This window comes from Diabrotica undecimpunctata, chromosome 3, assembly GCF_040954645.1.
Source record: "Diabrotica undecimpunctata isolate CICGRU chromosome 3, icDiaUnde3, whole genome shotgun sequence".
Taxonomy (NCBI): domain Eukaryota; kingdom Metazoa; phylum Arthropoda; class Insecta; order Coleoptera; family Chrysomelidae; genus Diabrotica; species Diabrotica undecimpunctata.
In genome coordinates, this window is record NC_092805.1 from 7,301,353 (window position 1) to 7,327,688 (window position 26,336).

The window sequence follows — 26,336 nt, forward strand, 5'->3', positions numbered from 1 at the left end:
AACAAACGTTATACAAATTTGGATTTAAAAGATAGTTTGAAACGTTTATAATTAAGAACCTTAATAATAATTAACATATGATATAATTTGGCGTCAAAAAATAAAAGAACTTTGAAAAATTAAAGGCAAATATCGAGCACAATTTTAATAATCAAATCTTGCCCAAAAACTTTCGTTTTCTACAGCATCATCAGGGGCATCTGAAATAAGTCAAGAAACGTTTTTTTAAATAAAGAAAATTGATTAACTTCGATAAAAAAAAGTTAATGGATGATAAAAGTTTTTTTGTGATTAACGTTTTAGACTTACTTCGTCAAATTTGGGCTATCCAGCAAGCGCAGAATGTAGTAAACATGAAATTGAAACATAAATTGTACATAACACTCTGTACATTACATTCTGCGCTTGCACGCAAAACGTTAATCACAAAAAACTTTTATCATCCATTAACTTCGAGTTTTTTATCAAAGTTAATTAATTTTCTTCATTTAAAAAACGTTTCTTGGCTTATTTCAGATGCTCCTGATGATGCTGTAGAAAGTGAAAGTCTTTGAACAAAATTTGATTATTAAAATTGTGCTCGATATTTACCTTTAATTTTTCAAAGTTCATTTATTCGAGCATTCAACCTTATATCAAAAAATAAAAATTGAAAATATTTGATTTTTCTTTGTTATGCCACTTAGTGATCGAACACTCTTTGCAGTGACTTATTTTAAATATTTTTGGTTTTGATTTTCATTTGGACTATGCTCACAATAACTATTCTTTTGGAAATCATTGTAGTCGACAACAAAATTTTTTAAATTACTATAAATATGTTCTTGTTCATTATCTACTTTTTTCTCAGATATAATATTATTTTTAATTATATCCATATTTTCAACATGTTCTTTGGTGTCTTCGTTTTTGGTGCTTCGTATTTCCTGAGCCTCTAATTCTTTTTTTACTTTTCGTTTGAAGAATATTCTAAACATTATTTTGAAAATTTGTTCGATTATGCAAATGAGGCTTATGACTGACAGACCTAAAATATCAAAAAAATTAATAACGAAAAACCGTAACCAATTTACATCATATTTATACGAGGGCCATTCTTAAAACAAGGTTCCCTATGGCGCTGAAAAATAATGCAACGAGCTGGGAGAAATCTGACAACATTTTCTTTGCATTAACTCTTTCTTTCTCTCACCTCACCACTCTCACTTCTCCATGATACCAAAGAATATAGACGCATATGCGTCCATATTCTTTGATGATACTATAATACCTCACTGCATTGCTTAGTGCCGGCATAGCAGCCTTCAAAGATGGAGCTGCCGCTTGAGTGTTTCACTTTACCCCAGAAACCAAGCAGCAATCGCGTAAATGGCGCCACTTAACTTCGCCGAAGTCGAGGAAGTGTAAGTAAACGCAGAGTGCTGGGAAAATAATGGAAACCGTCGTTTGAGATAGGAAAGGCCTACTTTTATTCGACTTTTTGCCTCATGGAACTCTATAGAGATATTGCGAGACATTAAAAAGACTGAGACTGCGATCCAGAAGCGCCAACGCGGATAATTGTCCAGTGGTGTGAAACTTCTCCATGACAACGCTCGAACTCGTGTCTCATATCTAATTAAAAAACTGCTGAGCGATTTTGGTGGACTGTGGTGCCCCACTCCTCCTACTCTCCGGACCTAGCACCAAGTAATTATTACTTATTCCCAAAATTAAAGGAACACTTGGGAGGCTTACGCTTCAGTACCGCTGATTCAGTCAAGGAAGAGGTTACTCGAATCCTCAAAGAATTGGTGAAAGAATTCTATAATGTGGGGATAGAAAAGTTAGAGCATCATCTGCAAAAGTGTTTGGACAGAAACGGCGATTATTTAGAAAATTAGCGTAAGTTTTAAGTTTTAAAATGATATATAACATTAAAAACCAAAATAAAGCTGTGTATTTTTAAAATTTATGGGAACCTTATTCTACAAATGGCCCTCGTATAACAATTTTATTGCAATACTATTAATGAGCTTAGTAGACCAATGGCTTGCTTGACCATTCTTCTACATCCCTTCTTGTCCATTGCTTTTATCCTCCATTTGTGACTTTAAGTCTTTTTAGACCATCTTCTACATCCATTTTCCAACTTGTTCTCGGTCGACTTCTTCCCTGACACCCTCTTATTGTACTTGACAGTAGCATTTCTGGTAGTACACCTTCTGGAATCCTCTGTATGTGTTATAGCCATCTTAGTCGTTGCGTTCTTATTACTCCTAGTATTCTGGACTTCCCATATATTGCCTACATCTACAAATGCCTGATCATCGGCAATAAACTTGAAATGGTAATAGCATGTTTACTTTGTTTAATCAAGAATAGTGATGAGCCAGAATTGTTGCTATAGAATTGGTCTTTTTAAACCACCAAATAAGTTAGTTGACGTCCGCGACCGAATTCAAGGAACCTGAAGTAATATCCATCAGTATATTACACATTTTCTAATTTTAAGCATGCAATAAATTGTCATTGAACAAAACACAAGCCACGGTGAAACCCACTCGTTACTAAATAACTTTATTATTGCTATTTTAATAGAACGTCTTAGATTCCTTTCTTGTTGGAGTTTAATCAAAGCAAAGGGTTTGCTGCAGAGGTCCTACGACCGTGATACAGGAAGTGTAGTGCCTGATATTGCTATTTTGCGTTTAAATTTATTCCTCAAGTTTAGACGTTGTATTCGGATTTTTGTTTTTGTAAAATTTATATTAAATTTTTCATATTTAATAAATTTAATAGAAAAAAGAAACTTACCCAATAAAAATCCTAAGGATCCACCAATATCAGACAGCAGCTGATTAGAATCGTAGCCTAGCACTTCGGTCATTCTGAATATTAGATTAGTACAATATATATAAATTACGCAGTTGGGTTCTAGCAAGGACTCTACAGCTTTTCGATTAATAATATAGGATTTGTAAACTGTAAAGTCGCAGGCCTTGCGACAATTACATTGCTCTAAATAGGTCCTTCTCATACTACGGCTAAAAGAAATCAAATATTTTATGGAAGCATTATTTAAAAAGTATATTCCAGTGCAGTTATTTTACAATATTTCCACTGCCACTGTTTTTTGTGACTATGCCAAAGCTTTTGATTGTGTAAATCACGACATTTTGAAAAAAAAATAAATTTCTACGGAATTCGAGGTATTTCTTTGAATTGGTTTCAATCTTACTTAAGGAATAGGAAACAATATAATGATCCATATAACAAAGAAACTTAAACTATTGAGAATAACCATAGATACTCGACTGAACTGGTCATATCTCACAAATAAAGAAAAAGCTATCGAGTTCATTATTTGTTATTCGCCAACTAGCCAGGGTTGCCAATTTTGAAACAATAAAAATGACATATTTTTCTTTATTGCACTCTCACCTTAACTATGGATTAATCATATGAGGCAATTCAACAAATGCACTTCAAATTTTTAGAATGCAAAAGAAAGATTTTAGGATTTTAGCAGGGGTTAGTTATCTAGAACACTGTCGACCTTTCTTTATCGAATTCAAAATTATGCCGCTACCTACTTTGTTAGTATTTCAAGTTCTGACTGAAATTCGCAGAAAATGGGCCCATTTAATAAAGCAGTCTGATGTTCACGTCCACAACACGCGAAACTGTCACTAGTTACGAACACATCGCTGTAGATTACTTCTCTTAGATAAAAACTGTCTTAATTATATTTATTACAATATTTTACTAAAAAGTATTAAACAAATAAGCTGTAAAAGTTTCGAAAAAGTTATAAAAAACCCTTTTGTATTGAAAAGATTTGTGCATTTTCTTTCCCCTCTTATACCGATGCGATTTAAGTAGAGGTTTTTAATGAATCTTTAGTTATTCTGGTTTATCATTCTACCTTGTAGCAGATTTGTTAGCTCTGTATATTTGACACAATCGAACGCTTTTTGGTGATAAACGAAGCATATGAAAACGTCTTTGCTCTGGTCTCTGCATTTTTCAGGGAATACTGAAGAGTGCTTCACTTGTGCCGAAGCCTTACGTTAACCCATTTAAGGCCACCGTCCTTTTAAAAGATGCCTGTAATTTAATTATTTTGCTAGTTATTAAGAGATGGCGTGCTGTTTTGTGTAACAAGAAGCCATTTTAATAAAAAAAATTAATTGTTGTATAAATCTGGTGTTTTCTGCAGAATTTTTGAGGTTACCTGAAAGACTGTTTATAGTTTTCAAAAAAGACTGATAGAAGGTGAGTAAAATATATTGTTTAGATCCCTTAATTTCAAAGATATTTTATGTATGTATTTAAAATGCCTCTATTATTATATTTAAAAAGGTAGGTATATAATAGAAAAACTATTATTATTTTTGTATATTGGCTATCAAAGTTTGGTGTTCTTTATAAAGAACGGTGACATTTTTCGCTATAATAAGTATGAAAATTTTTTTATGTACTGAACAAAACATTTGACTTTAAGTAAGTTAGTGGACATGATAGAAAATCTGTCAGATAATGAATTTCCTGACGACATAATTATTTTTCCACCCAAAGATGGGGAAGAGACTGACGAGGACAGCGGTAATGAAGATGCTGTGGAAATAAGTAACTTGCCAGGAAATCAACTACGAGTAGAGGCAAAGATAGTCATAAATGATTCAAAAACCCATACCAAATCCGATATAAATGAATTCCCTTTGCCGTATTTTAAAAAGAATAAGTCAAAGTCTAAAAAACAAGTAGCTCCTACAGTAAATGTGAAACAACAGAAGAGCAAACGCCGCAAAAACTATCGATGGACCAAGAGTGATATACCTAGCAAGATTTCAAGTTAGAGTATAATAGAAGGTCCCAAAAACATCATTTCCCCAGTAGATACGTTTTTCCTATTTTTTGATGATTCAGATGATTGTTGAATTTTCAAATATGTACGCCAATTTACATAACCGTGAAGGCTATATTACAACAAACGAAATTAAATGTTTTATTGAAATTTTATTATATAGTGGATATATGAGTGTCCCTAGGCGAGATATGTACTGAGAAAAATCCCCTGATTCTATTCACGACATTGTAGCTAATGCAATGTCTAGAAACCATTTCAGATTTATCATACAGAATATTCATTGCTGTGACAATGCAAAATTGGATACACAGGATAAATTTTCAAAGGTTTGACCACAGATTAATTTAATGAATCAACCACAAGAAGAACACCACAGCTTGGATAAGTCAATGGTTCCGTATTATGAAAAACATGGATCCAAGCAGTTTATCTGTGGTAAACCTATTAGATGGGGATATAAGTTTTGGATGAAGACTATCAGGGATCTTCATTAACTATTCAAGATAAATATAAACTTCTTAGTTTGGGATCTAGTGTTGTCTTACAATTTGTTGATGCCCTAGAAGTCAGGGCTTCCAAATTACCCTACGATAAAGTGAAACAGCAAATGGAATAACAATAGTGTTGTTTTCATAATATTCAATCACAATCAGATATATCCAACATAGCAAGTACAACGGTATTCTCAAAAAGAAAAAAAGAAGGTGCTTGTTGATCAACCTAATATTATAAAACAGTATAATGAAAACATGGGTAGCGTCGATCGGGCAGATGAAAATATCAACTACTACAGAGTAGCTATCCGTGGCAAGAAATGGTATTTTCCCATAATAAGCAACATAGTTGATCTAGCAGAACAAAATGCCTGACAACTCCCATATAATTAGTGGTGGTGAAATGGATCATTTACAGCATCGTCGCACAATTACGGTAGGGATTCTTGAATCTTTTAAAAAGACAACAAAAAGAGGACCCAGCAAACCTTCAGCCAATTTGCATAGTCACTCAAGATACGATCGGATCTACCACCTTATTGTCTATAAGGACACTCAAACTCGTTGTGCTGCTTTTCACAAAAAATGTAATGTATCACAACATGTGTTTTAAAATTTTGGTATTTTTAATTATTTGTTATTCACAATTATTGATTATGCCACCAAGCTTTTAAAAGGACAAACTTTTTTGAATCAATATATCGTATTTTTTACAAAATTTCTTCCATACTTTATTTCTGTCAACCTCAAATATCTCATCAATACAAGAGAATAAAAATTTCGGCCTTAAGTTAAATCCAAACTGAGTATAACCAATGTATATTTCACATCTGTTATAAATGATTGTATTTACTATCTTCATTATTGGTGCAGCTATAAAAAATTGTGTACCTACTGCTGGTATATACTATTATTAAACTTCTATTCGTACTTAATTGATGTATTATTTATTATTAATACTAATATAACTTAAATATTATCATTACTTAGATCTAGCAAAAAGTAAATAAATGTACTTACTTTATGTAAAATTGAATTGAGTTTCGAACCGATAAAAAATCGTCACATTCAGGAAAACTCATATTTGGTGGCAATCTTAACCAAGGGACAGTACAATTAGTGTTACTAACTATTGCTTGGCCAATGCAGTAATCTTCACACTACAAATAAAAGATACTACTAATAGTTTAGGTAAATAAGTAAAAAAAGATCATTTTGGCGACTTGACCTAGATATCTAGTTAGTTTTTTAGTTAATAACAAAGTACAAGAAAAAAGTGGCTGCGCGTAAATAGAAACAAAATTTTATTGTACAGTTTAGTATTTTAAGATAATCCATTTCGTTAGCTCGCTTCAAATATTCAATCAATATTGTAGCATCCTTCTCTATATCATACCAATGCGTCTTTCTAAACATTAACGCATCTTCCCGTATCAGTTGGCCCAACGTTAGATTGATAAGAAAATTAAATTATAGAGAACAAAAATAAAAGGGCAGCGTAAATTTTAGAAATTTTAATGCACTTTTTGAATCTCCAATTTATAGAAAATATTTTATAACGTAATTAAAACTATTGATTAAACAGAATAATAATAAATTTAAAAAAACGCATAGAATCTGTATATATATATATATATATATATATATATATATATATATATATATATATATATATATATATATATATATATATATATATATATAACGAGTTTATTACAGCTGCCGCCGTTTCTCGCAACCTAGCTTCCTACGCTTGCGATCGTTCCAGTCATCTACTTGTAGACCCCTATCTTCCATTGCACCTTTTACTTCTTGTCTCCACGATCTTCTTGGTCTTTCCTTTTTCCTGCGGTTGGTGGGGATCCACTGTAACATTCTCTTTGGCCATCGTTGATCATTCATCCTTTCTACATGGCCATACCATTTCAGCCTTTTGCATTCTATAGTTTCCAGGACGTCAATGTCTATGCCCATACGCTCTCTGATTTCAGTATTCCTTACTCTATCTCTTCTAGTGAGTTGGCAACATCTTCTCCAATTTTAACACCCATAGGTTCACATTTTCTTTTCCAAATATCCAAAACCCTCTCCAAATAAATCTTAAAGAGTGTAGGTGCAATGCAGCAGCCTTGGCGAAGTCCTTTGGTCACTTTTATCTTTTTTGTCACTTTTGTCCAATCTTTATTACACTCGTCATATCATCGTCATGTTGTACAACTCCCTTACAGCATTAATGTAAATCGGTGTAATATTCTTGTCTTCTAGCACCTGCCATAGCTTGGCTAATGGGACACTGTCATACGCTTTTTGAAGATCAATAAATACCATGTGTGTCTCCATATTATTTCCAAACGCTTTTCTATTGTTTGTTTTAGGCAGAACACATTGTCTATACAAGAACGACCAGTACGAAAGCCACTATGATCTTCAGCGTCTTCCCAGCAATCTTCAATTCGGCTTTTAATTATCTTCCCGTAGACTCTACAGATTGAGTTAGTTACACTAAGCCCTCGGTAGTTCTTACAATCTTTTCTGTCGCCTTTATTTTTGTATAGATTGCTGATATATGCAGTTTTCCTCTTCTCCTTTCAAGAATAAATTAAAAGTATAAGCCAATAGCTGAAATAGTTTGTCAGGGCCATACTTAATCAGTTCAATGGGTACTCCCCCCGGTCCTGGAGCCTTTCCATTTTTCATAGCGTTGGCGTGTTTTTTAATTTCTTCTGGTGTTATTTCAGTTTCTTCGCGGTAGGAAATATCATATTTTTGGTAGCCAATATCTTGGAATTCTGTTCGATCTTCTGTCAGCATTTGTTCATAATATTCGACCCATAATTCTGGGGCTATTAGAGTTAACCTACTGCATTCTTTTCTATCTGTTCTACTACCTCTAATTGTTTTCCAGGCTTCTTTACTTCTTGCTGTACCCATAAAATTTTCTACGTTATCGCAGGTTTTATTCCACATCTCATTTTTGGCTTTATTTACCTCTTTTTTTACTTCTTTGTTTAAGCTGTTGTACTGTTGTCGATAGTAAGGGTCCTTTGTTGCTAGCTATTTTTTATACATATTCTTCTTCTTCCCCACTTCCCCACCAAGATCTTCTATTTCTTTATTCCACCATTCATTTCTATTTTTTATGCTATCCACTTCTCCAATAGCTTCCATTATTAATTGGTGAGGAGTAACAAACATCGTGCAATTTCAGATTCAACCTCATTCGATACAGAAACTGGGTAGACTCATTTTCAAAACTTTGTAGATTATATCTCTTTGTTGAAATGTCTTGCAGTATCATTGAACTTTCGTTTTCATTTTGTCGTTGGCTTCCTTTAAATGTAAATAGTAGTGACGCTTTAAGCAAATGGTGATCAGATCCACATTCTGCTCCTCGATGGACTCGTGGAACGTTATTAACCTTTATTGTGGAGTTTTCTTTGCATATACAGTAATCGATTATTGATTTCAAATTCCTCCTTGGCTGAATCCACGTGAATTTATGAATATCCTTGTGCTGATAATATCCATTCATTATCTTTAAATTCATATGATCGTAGAAACTTATTAATCTCTCACCGTTTGTATTTATTTTTTCTTCTCCAAATGGACCGACCACTTTGCTATTTACTTTTCTTCCGGTTCAAGCATTTAAGTCACCTAGTAGAATTACTTCCTTCCTAGTTCCAATACTCTCTACCAGGTCCGTTAATTCGTCGTAAAATTTATCCTTTACCTCGTCCTTTTCATCTTCAGAAGGTGCATATGCGCCCACTACCACTATGTCACGTCCTTTTAGCTTCATCTCAACTTTTATTAGCCTTTCGTTTATTTGTTCCCAGTTCTTAATATTTCGTGACAGCCTTTTCTTTATCAATATACTTACATCTGCTGCTGCTCTTCTGTCTTTTCCTACTCCACTATAGAAATGAACAAAATCTTTAAACTCGTCTGTCCCTTTCCCTTTCTTTTTTGTTTCTGTAAGGACTGTTACATCTAATTGAAATCTCTTGATTTCTTTAAACACCTTATCAAGCTTAGTCCGAATACCTTGCACATTCCATGTTCCAAAACTCATTAACCTTTTTAGTAAGCTGGGTCGTTTTCCGTTAAGACCGTCCGGCGTTTTCTTTCTAGGATTTTTTTGCAATACAGTTTTTTTTTCCGTGTGATGGGGAGCAGGCCCATCGCCACAACCTCCAATCCTGGTGGACCGGTATAGAATATGTAATATTAACAAAAAAACACATTAACGAATCCAATATTTCTCGCAATTTTTCCTTCAATTCATTGACGGACCTGGCAGGATGTTTTCTCAAAACTTTTTTCATTTCGCGCCACAAAGTCTCTACCGGAGACAAGTCGGGACTGTTAGAAACCTATTCCAGAAGTGGTACACCATGGTCTTCAATCCATTTTAAACTCTTTTTTGAGGTATGACAACCTGAGCCGTCCTGTTGGAAGACAACATCTTCCGCTGATATTAAACGGTGTTCCATAATTGGTAAAAGAGATTCTTTTAAAATATTCAAATGTTTGTCCGTGTTTACAACTCCATCAATAAAATGTAACTTTCCCATACCTTTAGACGACATGCTGCCCCAGATCATGACAGATGCAGGAAATTTGACTTTTCTCTTCCGACAGTCGGGATGGAAAGCTTAATTTTTCCTGCGAATGACGCGACTCCTACTGTCTCAAACACAGACTTCAAATCTGGACTCATCACTTATTGTATCGAATCTCATTGCAACTGAGTCCAATCTTTATGCATGCCCTTTTGACCGCCTTAGTCTATTTTTCTTTTGCTGTAATTTTTTCAACTATAAAACTTACTTTATAAGTACCAAATCCTAATTTGTGGGCCTCTCGGTGACACGTTGATCTAGAAATATGGCTTTCAATAATGTCCTCCATGAAACGCTAAACTCCATATAATTTGCTCGTCGATTTTTTAGTATAATTCGTCTTAATGCCCTTCGATCTGCTTCGGTTATTTTACTTTTTCGTACATTACTATGTTTTGTGATGACGGAACCTGAAGTTCTGAATCTTCTGACTATATTTCTTACACCATAGCGTGACAAATGGCAACATTATCCTGATTTCCGAATTGTATTTTTCAGAATTAAAAAATCTAATAATGATTAAACAAATTTTCTCATCGATAACTTTACCTCGACCCATTGTACAATCCATAAACGGCAAAAGCTTTACAATACTACAAAATACATTTGACATTGACTGACAATATTATTGTTTTAATTTTAATTGTAATTTTTCCATAACTACCCCTGGATTTAATGTAATTATGAAAAAATCAACGCATGTTGACATAAATGAATGCCTAACCAGGGTTTAGTGAATTTTTTTTATTGTTGAAAATAAAAAAAACCATAAGGGTAATGTTTTTAATAAATATTAATAAAAATACCATATTAATAAATATGGAAACTTATAAAAAAATGCAGACTATAATTATTTGTTTTTGGTAATCGACTTAAAGGGCAAATTCCATAGGTGGGCCATCTGATATGGAAAGGGGCTCGTAATACTGATTTTTGAATAGTCATAAAAATACTAAGATCTTACTGTTTAAGGTTCTGTAGGAGGTTCTTTGGAATGACATGAAAGAAAATATTCTTATATTAATACTTACTTGCGATTTGCTGTAATGTTCATCGGGAACGCAATCTTCGTCACTCGACGGATGCATTTTAAATTGTTGTATTTCAAATTTTACGTACATCTCTTCTGAAGAGTCCAAGTCAAGATACTCAAGAAAACTACTTCCTTCACTATTACTATCTATTAGACAATTTATATTAATACATTTTTAAATTGTAATTCAAATACTTACAGGTTAACACTTCATTTGGACCATGTAAGTAAAGCTGATAACCAGGGGAACTTAAGTCAGAGTAACCCCCACCTTCTTTCGCTTGATTATGACTTAGATAGAAGAAAAAGCCACCGATTGGAGAGAATAACTCTGATTGGTTTAATGATTGAAATGTGTAACATCTTCCTCTTGTAAAATGAAATGAACTGGTTACATTGATATCTATAACATAATTATTATTTGGTGGATACCTTAGACCATTAAAGCTTATAGTATAGCTATAGCTATAGCATCATTTCGAAGAGTAAAGCTAAAACAAATTGCAGTTTACGGCAGAAAACGTTAGAAACTAGAAGTATTTACAGGTGTTTGCAAACTTTTTATAAGTGTTTATTTAAAACTTTTCCGCGGATTCGTTTATTATCAGCGGTTGGAGTTCAAAAAACAACTAAAAAAGATTATAGTTTATTCGTCTTCCGGGTTTGTACCGTGTCATTTGTGAGTGACCCAAAAGTGGGTTCATCTCGACGTTTCGCTACAATTGTATGTAGCTTCTTCAGGAGAACAAAAAGAAAAAGAAAACAAAAGACAGGAAGATGGGTAGTTAGCAACGGTAACTCAGTTACTCAACGCAACCAGAGGCGAATACTAACTACCAAGATGGGCGTTTGGTCACAGTAACTCAACTACTTAACGCAGCCAGAGGTGAAAACCAAATGCCAGGACAGGGATTCACGTCTAACAGCTCAGAACACTAACGCGTCGAGAGGCGGGGAGTGAATCCGACGATTACTCCGCTACCGCTCTATTTATAGTCGTGGTGACCTGTCGTGTCGGGACGTATCGGCACACTCCGTGGCGCGAACGTCAAGAAGCGCGCGCTGGCCAATCATGTGGCTGCATCGTGGTAGCGGGACCGGACGGCGGCTCTAGACTAAGATTCCAGATGGGAGACAAGTAGTATCCTTCCTCTGGATTGATATTATGTGGATTTTTTCGGATCTCTAGAGATTCGCGGATTTTCCTGGAATAAAAGAAAGGGCTCTTAGAAATAATATGGGTTTTTTCGAACAATATGGAATGACCGGTTTCTTGGCAGTGTTCTGCAACTGCAGAATGGGAGAAAAGACCTGATCGAATGCATCTTTGATGCTCTTGAATCCGAGTTTTGACGGAACGACCAGTTTCGCCAATATACACTTGTCCACATGAACAAGGAATAGAATAGACACCACAGGAAGATAGGGGCGACACGACAGGTCACCGCGACTATAAATAGAGCGGTAGCGGAGTAATCGTCGGATTCACTCCCCGCCTCTCGACGCGTTAGTGTTCTGAGCTGTTGGACGTGAATCCCTGTCCTGGCATTTGGTTTTCACCTCTGGCTGCGTTAAGTAGTTGAGTTACTGTGACCAAACGCCCATCTTGGTAGTTAGTATTCGCCTCTGGTTGCGTTGAGTAACTGAGTTACCGTTGCTAACTACCCATCTTCCTGTCTTTTGTTTTCTTTTTCTTTTTTGTTCTCCTGAAGAAGCTACATACAATTGTAGCGAAACGTCGAGATGAACCCACTTTTGGGTCACTCACAAATGACACGGTCCAAACCCGGACGGAAGACGAATAAACTATAATTCTGACTCTGGCCGTGGAAGCCTACGATTTCATTTAACTAAAAAACATGCTGTACCCAGCATTTTCGATTTTTCAAATCGTTTAATTAAGCAAGTTAAAACTATAAAATTTTCAGCACAAAGAGAAACTGTTTCAGACACAACAACAAGCTCTAAAAGGAAAAATATAAATATAAAAACGATTAAATCTACTACCACAAAAATTCTAGTAGAAATTTCAGAGGAAACTACCTTAGAACGTCCATTGAAAAAGCGAAGACATTATGTTGGTGACTTGGTTGAATAATGATCATCTAACAGAGATCAGGGCTATAAAGTGGTAGCGTTGATTGTTTGGGTTATTCAATCAACGGTGGTAGTAAACAAATTATCTCAAAAGAAAAACAAACAGTGATCTATTTAGCTTTGGTATGTAGGTATAAGCAGTTTATTATTTTATATTGTTTGTAGTTAGTCGATCGAGTTTAGATTATTGCTTTTTATTTTATTAAGATCATTGAAGCCTCTGCAAATACTATCTTTAAACAACTGCTTAAATTTAAGAGCACTACAACGTATCCACCGGAATTAAAAAGCTTTGCTCTCAATTTTAATTTCTATTCAGCAAAAGCTTACTTGTATATCAGAAACACTTTTCCTAATATGATGCCTCATCCACGAACTCAAAAGTGGTATCAGGTAATAGCTTGTGAGCCTGGTTTTCAAAAAGAAGCAGTAAAGATATTAAAACAAAAAGTAAGTAAACTTAAAGATAAAAGGAAATCATGTATTATGTGCTTTGATGGTTGATGAAATTTCTATACATAAGAAAATAGAATGGAATGGTGAATAGTTTTTAGGGTAGGTTTAGCTTAGTAATTCTAAAGAGTATTATAACATACATTATCTATTTACATAATTGAAAACTTTAATGGACAGCCGGAGTGTGACGTCACAACTGTCATATTGTCATTATTACTTTCCAAACAAAAGTTGAAATGCCCAATCTCAAGACTTTTTAATTTCTATAAAGTTAACATTTTGCTTCCTCTGCTGCTTTTTTTTTAAGTAGGTATAGTGTTTTTTACGATAATACCATCATAATTCAGTGTTCTATTTCTATGAAATACATATGGTTTAAAAATTTAAATTAAAGACATTCTAACCTTACTTTATTGATACATGCATTTATTGCTGTTTTTATTAAACAACATGCTTTATTATTTACACAACCTTGTAAAATTGTTGTAGTAACTATTAGAATACTTAGATATTGCAAAAAGCGAAAAGATTCTGTAAAAAAATGAAAAAATAACGAAAAATACAAATTATTTACACTAAACAAGGTTTGTTTGGAAAGTGAAACTGACAGATGTCAACAAAATCTACGTCATCACTCCGACAGTCTATTGTAGGTATGTTGACATAGAAAAGTAACCCTCAAAGGGATTCTTCCGAAGTCAAAGCAAAAGAAGCGATTGTATTTTTATTTAATCGCTTAAATGACACATGGAAACTTCCAATAGGCTACTTTTTAATCGATGGTTTATCAGGAGTTCAAAAAAGTAATCTGGTAAGAATGTGCTTAAAAATAATGTACAAATCCACTTTCACAATCACAAATTTAATATGCAAGCATTAAAAATACAAAAAATCAGAGTGGCATATAAACATGAAGCAGAATTATTATTTTAAAATAAATTGGTATATATTTAATAAAACTCACTTCTTGTATTACCAACTGTAGAAAATGCGAACTGATAAACAATCTCATCGTACGTATATGTTGTCTTTTCTATAAATTCAGTCAATGTATAGTTCGAGAAATTAAAATTCAAAAATGCAAAGCTCGATTCCAGCCTCTGTGAGTGTATTCCAAATTCCTAAAAATTAGATTTTTCTCCTTAATTATTGACCCCTAGTATTTGATGTTAGATTGTTTTATAGAGTAATAATTAAAATGCATAAATTAATTTACATAAATTTTCCTTTTAACACCAAATTGTATGATTTTTCCAAATCAAATATGACAATCGATAATAGCAAACGCTCCTTTAAGATCAATAAAAAGACCTGAAATTGGAAAAAGACCCAAATTAAAAGAATTTTTCAAGCCAATTTAGTCTTTTCAATAATAATAATAATAATAAAGGTAACATGGTAACATGGCTTAATAGTAAAAATTTGTTTAAGGCACTAAACACCTATGCATGTTCCGCGCTTAGCTACTCGTTTGGTATTGTTAAGTGGAGTGGACAAAAACGGATATAGAAAATCTTCAGCGAAAAGTACGAACACACCTCACAAAGGCACAAAAACACCATCCTCGAAGTGCAGTAGAAAGAACGACATTACCGCGGTATTTAGAAGGACAAGGACTTATGGATATAAGTGAGCAACTAGAAAAACACATTACTAATTTAAGAACTTATTTCCAGGTGCAGGCTGAGACATCTACTTTACATCGCGCGATTTGTGCAGTAGATGATACAACACCGATCAAACTGAGGGAACCAGAAATGCGCATAAACCATCTTACTAAGGAAAAAATGCGCACCTGGATGGGTAAACCTCTTCACGGGCGACATCCTAATGAGGTCAGTCAAGACCACGTCGACAATATAGCGTCGAACTATTGGATGACATCAGGAAAGTTGTTCCCTGAAACAGAAGGTTCATTACTCGCCATTCACGATCAGGTTATACCAACAAAAAATTACCTGAAATATATCGTCAAAGACCCTTAGGTCCAAAATGACAAATGCCGATATGGATGTCAAGCTCAAGAAACCATCCAACACATTACCGGGGGTTGCCAGGCATTTGCTGCAACTGAATATAAGGAACGGCACGACTCAGTAGGAAAGATCCTTCATCAAGAGACAAGAGATAGCCATCAAACTGAGACTTCTCCAAACAAACCATCTCCCATATTATCAATACGTTCCTGAAAGTATACTTGAGAATGATAACTACAAGCTATACTGGGACCGCACTGTGCTCACAGACCAAACAGTGGCACATAATAGACCAGATCTCATACTAGTTAATAAACTAAAGAAACAAACAACACTAATTGATGTGGCGATACCCAACAACAATAATCTTCGTGTTAAACAAAACGAAAAGATCGCCAAATACAGGGATCTGGAAATTCAAATACGAAGACAGTGGAGAATGGAAAGTACCCAGACAATACCTATTATTCTCTCTACTACTGGAGTTATTCCGAAGAACCTCCTAGAAAACATAAGAAAGCTAGGTCTGAATGAACATCTCTACAAGACCATGCAGAAAGCTGTACTTCTCTCAATATCCAGATGTGTACGAAAATTTTTGGGAGATACTCCAGCATACCAAGTCACCTAGGGCTCGATAACACGGAAAGAGTCCCACCAGAGCTCAATCCTTTTGATACCGTAGGTATCTGGGATGAGTGAATTTTCCCCTTAGAGGGAGTGTGAGAGCCGTATGGCTAAATCGGGGAAGGTAACATGGGATATAACAGTAATATGAAGAACATTAAATACTGTTTGTATGGGAATAAGCAACAATTGTTTGTAATGACAATTACATTTTACCTAAAACAATAAAACCAACCGAGCAGTCTGTAGAACTTAACACCATCCTTCGGTATTGTTAATATGTGCTGTAAACGTTTGTATGTATGTAGAGTGTTAATGTTTAGTGCACGTATGTTGTGTGTTGCATATGCATTGTGTATAATAGGGGATGATGTGTATAAAGGGTTTCTTATTCCGCTATAGTTGGTGTACTCTTGTTGATGACTTTTTCCTTTTAGTATTGGCAATCAAAGTCTGATACATTCTGCTGATGGGTTTGCTATACATTTTTCTTCATTGAATAGGATGAGGACTGCTTCTTTGATTTTTTTTTCATGCTGGTTTCTTTCATGAATATTGTTGTATATTTTCATTGTACTTTATGTTCAACTGTTCCAGGCATGTTTGCATATCTGTGAAAGCCCCTGTTTTTACTATATATCATTGTAGATTTCTTTCTGATTGCCACTAAGCAGTTCTTCAAAATAATTATCTGCAAATATCTACCTTTGGTCATTAATTATAGAGCCATTATTATCGTTACGGCTATTATTCTGGGTTTGAACTTTTTTCTGCAGCAAAGCAGCAAACAGAGGTGCCGAAAGAATGGAACAATGCTATAAACATCCTTTTACATGAAAAAGGAGATAGAACGGATCTAGAGAATTATATACCTATTAGCCCGTTGAACCACATATACAAGCTCTAGTCACTAGGTTAGTGACATCTAGATAGGAGAAAATATTAGATTTCTACCAACCTAGAGAGCAGGCAGGATTCCGATAAAATTATGGTACCAATGATCACCTCCATACAGTAAAGACGCTCATTGAAAAATTTATTGTATACAACAAACCTCTGGTCCTCACTTTCATAGATTTTCATAAAGCGTTCGACACGATCGAAATAGGCAGCCTTATAGAAGTAATGAATGACAGCAGGATTGCTGACAATACTAACACATTTTACGCCTCTATCTTTCCACTTATACACAGATATTTCCCCAGAACTAACCCAGAACTAGTTGTTTTGGAAAATATTTTTTTGTTTGCCTTACAGATTTTTTTTCAGTAGTTTCTGCATTAGTGGTATTGTGGTGAAAAAATTATCACAGTATACGCAATAACCACAATTTTGATACTTTGACGAAAGTTCTAAAACAACACGTTCTCCTAACATATCGGACGTTGATTCAGTGGCTTTTCCTTGATATATTTACAAATTCAGAATGTATCCCGTTTTAGCACATGCCAATGCCCAAATTTTCAATCATATTTTTATTGGTTTCATTGGCATGTACTGTTTTAGTGATGTGCGCTCTTTGAAAACACACATGCTTTCGTCAATAGATTCTTCTTCATGTGCCTTGTCCGTTCCGAACGTTGGCAATCAACATGGCTATTCTGACTTTGTTTACGGCAGATCTGAATAGTTCAGCAGATGACAATCCGAACCATTGCCGCAAGTTTTGGAGCCACGAGTGTCTTCTCCTCCCTGGACCCCTTCTGCTGTCTATTTTCCCTTGAACGATCAGCTGTAGTACTCTATATTTATTATGTCTCATAACGTGACCCAAGTATTCCAACTTTTTTCATCAATGTTGCGGTCATTGTCCACGCCTCCATTCCATATAACAAAACCGGGAATACATAACATTTCAGAAGTCGAATTTTGAGAGGTAGGGTGAGGCTTCTAGAGGTGAAAATTTGCTTCATGCTAGTGAACGATGCTCTTGCCTTTTCTACTCTTATACGTATTTCCTTCGCTTGATCTCAATTTGAGTTAACTGTTGTTCCCAAGTAGATGTACGAATCCACGTGTTCAATTCTTTCATTGTCTAATATCAGTTGCTGTGGTGGTTGTTGGGTTTTGCTTACTAACATCCATTTGGTTTTTGTGATATTTAGTCTGAGTCCGTATTGTGCACTTGTTTTTTGTATCTTACTCATTAGGCAACTCAGTTCCTCCATGCTACTTGCTAGAATCACAGTGTCATCAGCATACCTTATGTTATTAATTATTTCTCCATTTATCTTTATGCCTTCTGTGCTTTCCTCCAGGGCTGTCTTAAATACTTCTTCTGAGTATATATTAAAGAGAATAGGAGACAAGATACAGCCTTGTCGTACCTCTTTTTTGATCTCAATTTTATTGGTCAATGTAGATCCTACTTTCACTTTAGCTGTTTGACCCCAATAGAGACTCGCTATTGTTCGAATGTCTCTGTAGTCGACTCCGATCTTATGGAGAACTTCAATTATCTTTTCGTGCTTTACGTTATCGAATGCTTTTGCGTAGTCTATAAAGCATATGTACACGTCTTTGTTCATATCTCTGCAGCGCTGGATGAGTACCTGTAGACTAAAAAGTGCTTCTCTTGTCCCAAGAGAATTCCGAAACCCAAACTGCGAATCTCCAATGTTAACCAAGACTACGGCTTCGAAATGGAGAGTGGCACAGAGACGTACACGTACAGTACACGTTGGGCTGACGACATCAGTCGTATCACGAAAAATTGGCAACAAAGAGCACAAAATCGCAAAGAATTGAGGAGTTTAAGGGAGGCCTATGTCCAGCAGTGGACGTGATAAATAAAGGCTGGACGATGATGATGATGAACATTTTTCTACAACTGTTTACTTGATATTAAGAATTTTTTACATCTTCTATGGTGGTGGTTTACTGTCTGATTTAAACAATTCGTATTTTTCTATCTTCTTCGTTCTGAAAATTCTTTTTTCTGCTCGCTTAAGATTTTTATACTCAACTATGGTTAAACGTCTTCTTTGTTGCTGAAACCTGATGAATATGCATTGTTTTTCAACTGATTTATGTTTTGTTTTTTCTTCTTTTTGCCTTGTTAAATAATAAAACACCTTTAGTCGATGTGTGCTTTGCTTGTTTGTATTTATTCACTAATTTGTCTCTAACAATTTCAAATTTTAGCAACTCAGTATTATATTTTCTAATTTTTATTTATTATATGTTTTTATGTACTATGTGATCTTTTTTAGAGATAAATATACGGAATCTTGGCTAGAGTCTATATTTGCAGCTCTACATACTCCTTTATCCAATATGTCTATTCTATGATTTTTTTAATGGAATGGTTTTATATAGTATATTAAAGGTATCAATCCTCCACTGTGTTCGTATTTAATAAAATAAAATATAAGAATATTAACTTTGTATATGATTGTACAATTTTCACGAAATTTCGAGTAATATTTTATTAAGTTAATATTGATTTATGTCCAACACGATGGAACATAGATACTATATGATATTACATGCCATTTTGCTTACATGCTTCATAAACTTCCAGTTGATAGTATCTGTCGCTTTGAAATGAGAAATATCATTAAATTGAAAAATGCCTGGAATCTAAACATACATTAGATAAGTTTAGGATTTCTTATTACACGGTAATTAATCATATGAGCGATATACTATAAAATTTGATAATCAAAAATTATAAACAGACGTTTAAAAATATACGTTTTTCTAAATTCGTGAGAAGTGTAATTTATTTTCAACTTAGTAAGGATACAAAATGATTGAAAGGGTTATTTTAAATAGCGTTTTTGCTTGTTTTTTTAATAAACATCAGATAAATAATCCAATATTTGATGGGATTTTTTTTGAGATACAAAATGCTTAAGTGTTATGCTTGCCCTGTTTTATTGTACGAAATGTCAGCTTAGACGTTAAAAGCTATATCCATTGACAAACTTTAAGCTTATGAAATGTGGTACCTGCGCCGAATGCTTGGACTATCATGGAGGTATAGAATGAGAAATGTGGAAATATTACGTAGAGATTATCTAGAAGGTAGAGAATTTTTGATTATACAAAAACTAAAGAGATTGCTTCATTGGATAATTTACATAATATAAAAGATTAATATACATTACTATAATTACTATTTAAATGGGAATAAGCCACAATTAAAGCTTAAAGTACTTTTATTGACGTTTCAATCTCCACTTCGGAAATCGTTCTCAAAATACAAACATTAGTATTGTTACGATAGATAATGACGTGTCATATGACTCAAAACTGTAAACATATTTATTAATAATATCTTTTCTATTCTAGTTATTTCGGCGCTCAGTTGAAAGTCCTGTCTACCTGAATCCTGATGAGTCAACCGCGCCTTGAAATTTCCAGAAGCAGGCCGAATAAAACCAGTCTGAGCGACCTTCTGGGCTCTCCGATGGGAAATCGCGGCAATTCTCGAATAACGGAATTTTATATTTAAAGAGGAATTTTGTTGTAAACAGACAGTTAGTTTTTGAACATCGCGTCGAGTTTTAAAATGTAACGCACGTATTATAATAAATGTAGATAAATTATACAGTGTGACCCATTTAGATTCGAAACACCTCTATAAAATTTGAAGTTGTTAACCGATTTTAACCAAATTTTTTTTTTTGATGTCATATAATAAAAGGTCTATTGCGGTACAAAATATGAAATATTTAGTTAAATTTTCAGGGCATTCTACGATACTTTTTCTTCGTCGAAAATGAAGAATTTGTAGTAGCGATTATTTTATAAAAAAAATTTGTACGCCACTGGATTTAGAGTGGCTGCAAATAGCTATGACAAAAATTTCATTAAGATATATTTATTAATAACAAACTTATGACAACTTAAAATTTTAAAACTCACTCAGAAAAAAAAACACTCTGTATTAACGTTAAAAAAACACTCTGTATTAACAGAAACATGGAAACATAATTTTAGTTTAAATCCTACCTCTACCAATCCACCATCTAATTGGATACATTTGTCGTAGCATTTATGAATATTCCTAATTACATTTCTTAGTTGTTGGGGAGTAATTATTGCACATGCCTGTCGAATTCTTGCACGAAGTTCGTTTATGTTTCTTGCATGGGTTTGGTAAACTTTTTGTTTGATAACTCCCCAGAGAAAGAAGTCTAAAATTGTGAGATCTGGAGATCTAGGTGGCCAATCTATCAACGGACTACCCCAGCCTATCCAACGGTTCGGAAAATTATCATTTAGCCATTGCTTCACGGTTCTGGCCTAATGAACTTAACACCCATCTAACTGGATATACAATCGTTGTATAATCGTTCATTAATTGGGAGCTCATGAATAGCATCCCACAAGTCGGTGTTTAAAAATTATAAAAAGTTCTGTGAGTTCAAGTTTTCTTCAAAAAAGAAAGGACCAATAACTCGCTCGTTCAGTATACCACACCAGACATTGATTTTTTGAGAATACTGGCTTTTACAGTTTATTACCCAATGGGGATTATCTGCTGTCCAATAGCGACAATTCTGTGATGATACTACTCCATTTGTAGTGAAAGTGGCTTCGTCGGTAAACAACACGTTTTTAAGACATCGCCGAATACTCTCTCGAGGCACATTCAAATATAAACTGGCATTCCTTAAACTGGCATTAGGGTTATTTCTGAAATGATCTAAAATGATTTGATCATTTCCTCTTCTTCTTTGTAACGGGTTATTTTTTAAAATTAGTTTTGATACTGCAAACTGCAGGACGATCCACATGTCTGTCATTAAATATTGTACAAACTTCCCTGGCACTTCTACAGTTATCTCCCAAAAGACATATAATTTCAATTTTTTCTCTCAAACTTAATCTTGAAACCATGACACAAAATATTATTAAAAGAATTTGAAGTAAATATTGTTGCAGATATTATGCATAAATTTATGATAGCACTGAAATTTGTATGCACAAATAATGTCAAACAGTAATATCGTTGTCATGGCAACTGAGATTTAAGTTGTAGCATGTAAAGTTAATAATAATGTAAGTGCGTTACTTGCATTAAATTTTTATGCTATTTTAAACATTTCTTTGTGTAGTAGTGGTTTATTATTAAAATTATTTAAAAAATAATTAGTTTTATGCTTATCTGTTGATACAGGGTGTTATTTTTTGACTCGTAGCTTAGTGAGTTTTAAAATTTTAAGTTGTCATAACTTTATTATTAATTATTATATTTTAATGAAATTTTTGTCATAGCTATTTGAAGCCACTCTAAATCCAGTGGCGTAGAAATTTTTTTAATAAAAAAATCGCTAATACAAATTCTTCATTTTCGACGAAGAAAAAGTATCGTAGACTGCCCTGAAAATTTAACTAAATATTTCATATTTTGTCCCGCAATAGACCTTTTATTACATGACATTAAAAAAAAATTTGGTTAAAATCGGTTAACAACATCAAATTTTATAGAGGTGTTTCCAATCTAAATGGGTCACACTGTATAATTATTAAGTGTAAGATAAATTATTGACCGTTACTTGATGGAAATTCATTTTATGTAACAATAAAACACTGAAAACTTAGTTTTCAAACTTCCACAAAATTTATTTTAAATTCTAATCACTACAGCTGTTTCGGCTGATTGCCTTTCTCAAGTGATCTGTTTTTGGTATGGGTTTACACTTTATAGTCTCTAATGAAATAGGTTGAGGAGGGGAGAACTGTTTGTCTCAAGCTGGTCATTCAGAATTATATCTGTGTTTTTTAATTTGTTGATTTCCATAGATTCTAACAAAGATAGCTTAAGGCCTTTATTTTGAATGTGGAGAATTTTAAATTCGTCATTAAAAGAATGATTATGATCTAGAAGGTGAAGTGCGTATGCAGAATCTGTTTTTCTATTATTGAAAGCCCTTTTATGTTCTGCTATTCGTTTATTAAAATTTCTACCTGTTTGACCAATGTAAGTTTTTGGGCAGTCGCCACATTTAAGTTTGTATACACCATTGTGTAAGTGTTTTTTATGTTGGCTCTTATTGTTTTTAATATATTTACCTAGGTTGTTATTTGTTCTGAAAGCTGGTGTTATTCCTTTCTTTTTTATGTGTTTGGCTATTTTTGTTGATATTTTTCCTGTATATGTAATCGAGCAGAAGGTACTGGGTTTTTTCTCTGGTGGTGGAAATACTAAGTTCAGGGCTTTCTTGTGTAGTTTTTGATTTAATATTTTATTAATCGTTTGTTCGTTGTATCCATTGTTTACTGCTATTTGCTTAATGATATTTAATTCTGTCTCAAAATTGTATTTTGACATAGGAATTGCTGTTAATCTATGTAACATACTATGATAGGCTGCCAGTTTATGTTGTGTGGGATGGGATGATGAATTGTGAATAGTCGTGTCAGTATGGGTAGGTTTATGAAATATGGAGAAGTCATGTTTGTTTTTAAGTCTTGTAATTTTTAAATCTAAAAAATTTATGGATTGATTTTGTTCTGTTTCTATTGTAAATTCAATCTGACTATGAAGAGAATTAATATACGATAAAAATTGGTCGAGTTTCACAGGAACTAACAGGCAACTCGACCAATTTTTATCGTATATTAATTCTCTTCATAGTCAGATTGAATTTACAATAGAAACAGAACAAAAACAATCCATAAATTTTTTAGATTTAAAAATTACAAGACTTAAAAACAAACATGACTTCTCCATATTTCATAAACCTACCCATACTGACACGACTATTCACCATTCATCATCCCATCCCACACAACATAAACTGGCAGCCTATCATAGTATGTTACATAGATTAACAGCAATTCCTATGTCAAAATACAATTTTGAGACAGAATTAAATATCATTAAGCAAATAGCAGTAAACAATGGATACAACGAACAAACGATTAATAAAATATTAAATCAAAAACTACACAAGAAAGCCCTGAACTTAGTATTTCCACCACCAGAGAAAAAACCCAGTACCTTCTGCTCGATTACATATACAGGAAAAATATCAACAAAAATAGCCAAACACATAAAAAAGAAAGGAATAACACCAGCTTTCAGAACAAATAACAACCTAGGTAAATATATTAAAAACAATAAGAGCCAACATAAAAAACACTTACACAATGGTGTATACAAACTTAAATGTGGCGACTGCCCAAAAACTTACATTGGTCAAACAGGTAGAAATTTTAATAAACGAATAGCAGAACATAAAAGGGCTTTCAATAATAGAAAAACAGATTCTGCATACGCACTTCACCTTCTAGATCATAATCATTCTTTTAATGACGAATTTAAAATTCTCCACATTCAAAATAAAGGCCTTAAGCTATCTTTGTTAGAATCTATGGAAATCAACAAATTAAAAAACACAGATATAATTCTGAATGACCAGCTTGAGACAAACAGTTCTCCCCTCCTCAACCTATTTCATTAGAGACTATAAAGTGTAAACCCATACCAAAAACAGATCACTTGAGAAAGGCAATCAGCCGAAACAGCTGTAGTGATTAGAATTTAAAATAAATTTTGTGGAAGTTTGAAAACTAAGTTTTCAGTGTTTTATTGTTACATAAGATAAATTAGTTATATTGTCCAAATAAAGACTTTAAATAAACTTATAAGTGTTATAAGTGTAGAACCTTTAATAATAAATAAAAACAATAAATTAGAATAATAAAAACATAACAGTATATATATATATATATATATATATATATATTTTATATATATATATATATATATATATATATATATATATATATATATATATATGGAGTGTTATATATACTCTACGAAGGAGTGTTGAAGCTACAGATGCCGAGGGGATGCACTCTTGTAGCCTGTGAGTCAGAAAACGGACATGGCTAATATGGTTAACACAGCCCTGCGTCGTATTAATAGGTGGATCAGAGAGAACAATCTACAGCTAGCGCTCTAAACTGAGGAATGTTCTCAAAGGGAGCCGGGAAAAATCCTCTCTTCACTTTATAGTGGATGGTGTGGAGGTTGCACCGGTTAAATCGATTAAGTACACATAGAGTAGACATCCAAAAGACGGTAGAGAATTGGAGGCTTAGGTAGCACCAAAAAAAGGGTGCTTAACGGAGTTTTCCAGTCGGTGATAACCTACGCTGCCCCCGTCTGGTGTAGCTTACTGAACACTGCGAAATACGTTAAGCTGATGGAGACTTCGCAAAGGCGAGTGATCCTCAGGGTATCTAGCGCATATAGGACGGTTTCAAATGAGGACGGTTTCTATATTTCATTGGAGCGGTGATACCGATCGTTTTGTTGTGCAAAGAGCGAGCGAGGGTGTATGCGAGGAGGATGGATGGAAATATAGATGAGAATGAGGGTGAAAGAACGATATTAAAGTGACAGAGAGAATAGGCGAATGATAGCGGAAAGGCAAGGTGGACGAAGGAGCTTATTCCCGATCTAAATGTAAGTTCAGGAAACTAGACTACTTCCTGACGCAGTTTCTTACCGAACATGGTAGTTCTAGCACCTTCACAAATAGAATAGGCAAATCTGCCTCAGCAGACTGTACTGTTTGTGGGGTACCGAACGCTCCGCCCACATTTTTTTAACTGCCAGAGATGGCAAATGAGGGGGGAGATTTCGAGAGGCGAATGGGTTTCTGCCTGCCAGAATTCAATAGATTCCTTCTTAGGCTCTTACTGGAATCTGAAAATACGGCAAGTATAAAAAAGAAACTTATTCTTATATAACTTAAGCGCCAATTAATTCAATATTAAATTAGCTAAAATAAATAAATATAGATTCCCGAACAACTACCATTAATGATAATAATTGATAATTGAAACAATATTAATCGTTACATTTTATTACTTTTTATAGTCTTTGCAAATATTCTTTCATCAATTTCTTCCATTTCCTTTTAATAACTGCGTTTCTTTCTAACCAGTCGTTGATTTTTTGTCTTTTTTATATATAGCTACTTACCGAAAAAAGATTAGTTTTGTATGCAGGCCGACGACATATTGTTACACATGGATAAGTTACGCTACTGTTCACGACGAATTCAGCATGTGTTGACGCAGGTGGATACAAAAATTTTTTTACGCATTGTGTAACCTAAAACACACAAAGAGTGAATTCTGCCTTTCATTTTATACCATTGAACTTATTATCTAGTAATGAACAATACAATATTAAACAGAAATTAT

The 26,336-nt window shown here is 33.8% G+C and overlaps 1 protein-coding gene across 1 annotated transcript in view; it reads right to left on the minus strand.

The window, feature by feature from the left end:
- Positions 1-591: 591 nt before the first annotated feature.
- ppk17 (amiloride-sensitive sodium channel pickpocket 17) overlaps positions 592-26,336 on the minus strand; it is a 36,975-nt gene continuing 11,230 nt past the window's right edge. Inside the window, exons 2-8 of the mRNA XM_072524202.1 lie at positions 26,113-26,244; positions 14,522-14,678; positions 11,204-11,407; positions 11,003-11,151; positions 6,367-6,506; positions 2,797-3,026; positions 592-1,027 (exon numbers count right to left, since the gene is read on the minus strand). Of these exons, the coding sequence (XP_072380303.1) occupies positions 711-1,027; positions 2,797-3,026; positions 6,367-6,506; positions 11,003-11,151; positions 11,204-11,407; positions 14,522-14,678; positions 26,113-26,244 (1,329 nt within the window). The 3' untranslated portion in view covers positions 592-710. The remainder of the gene's footprint in view (positions 1,028-2,796; positions 3,027-6,366; positions 6,507-11,002; positions 11,152-11,203; positions 11,408-14,521; positions 14,679-26,112; positions 26,245-26,336) is intronic.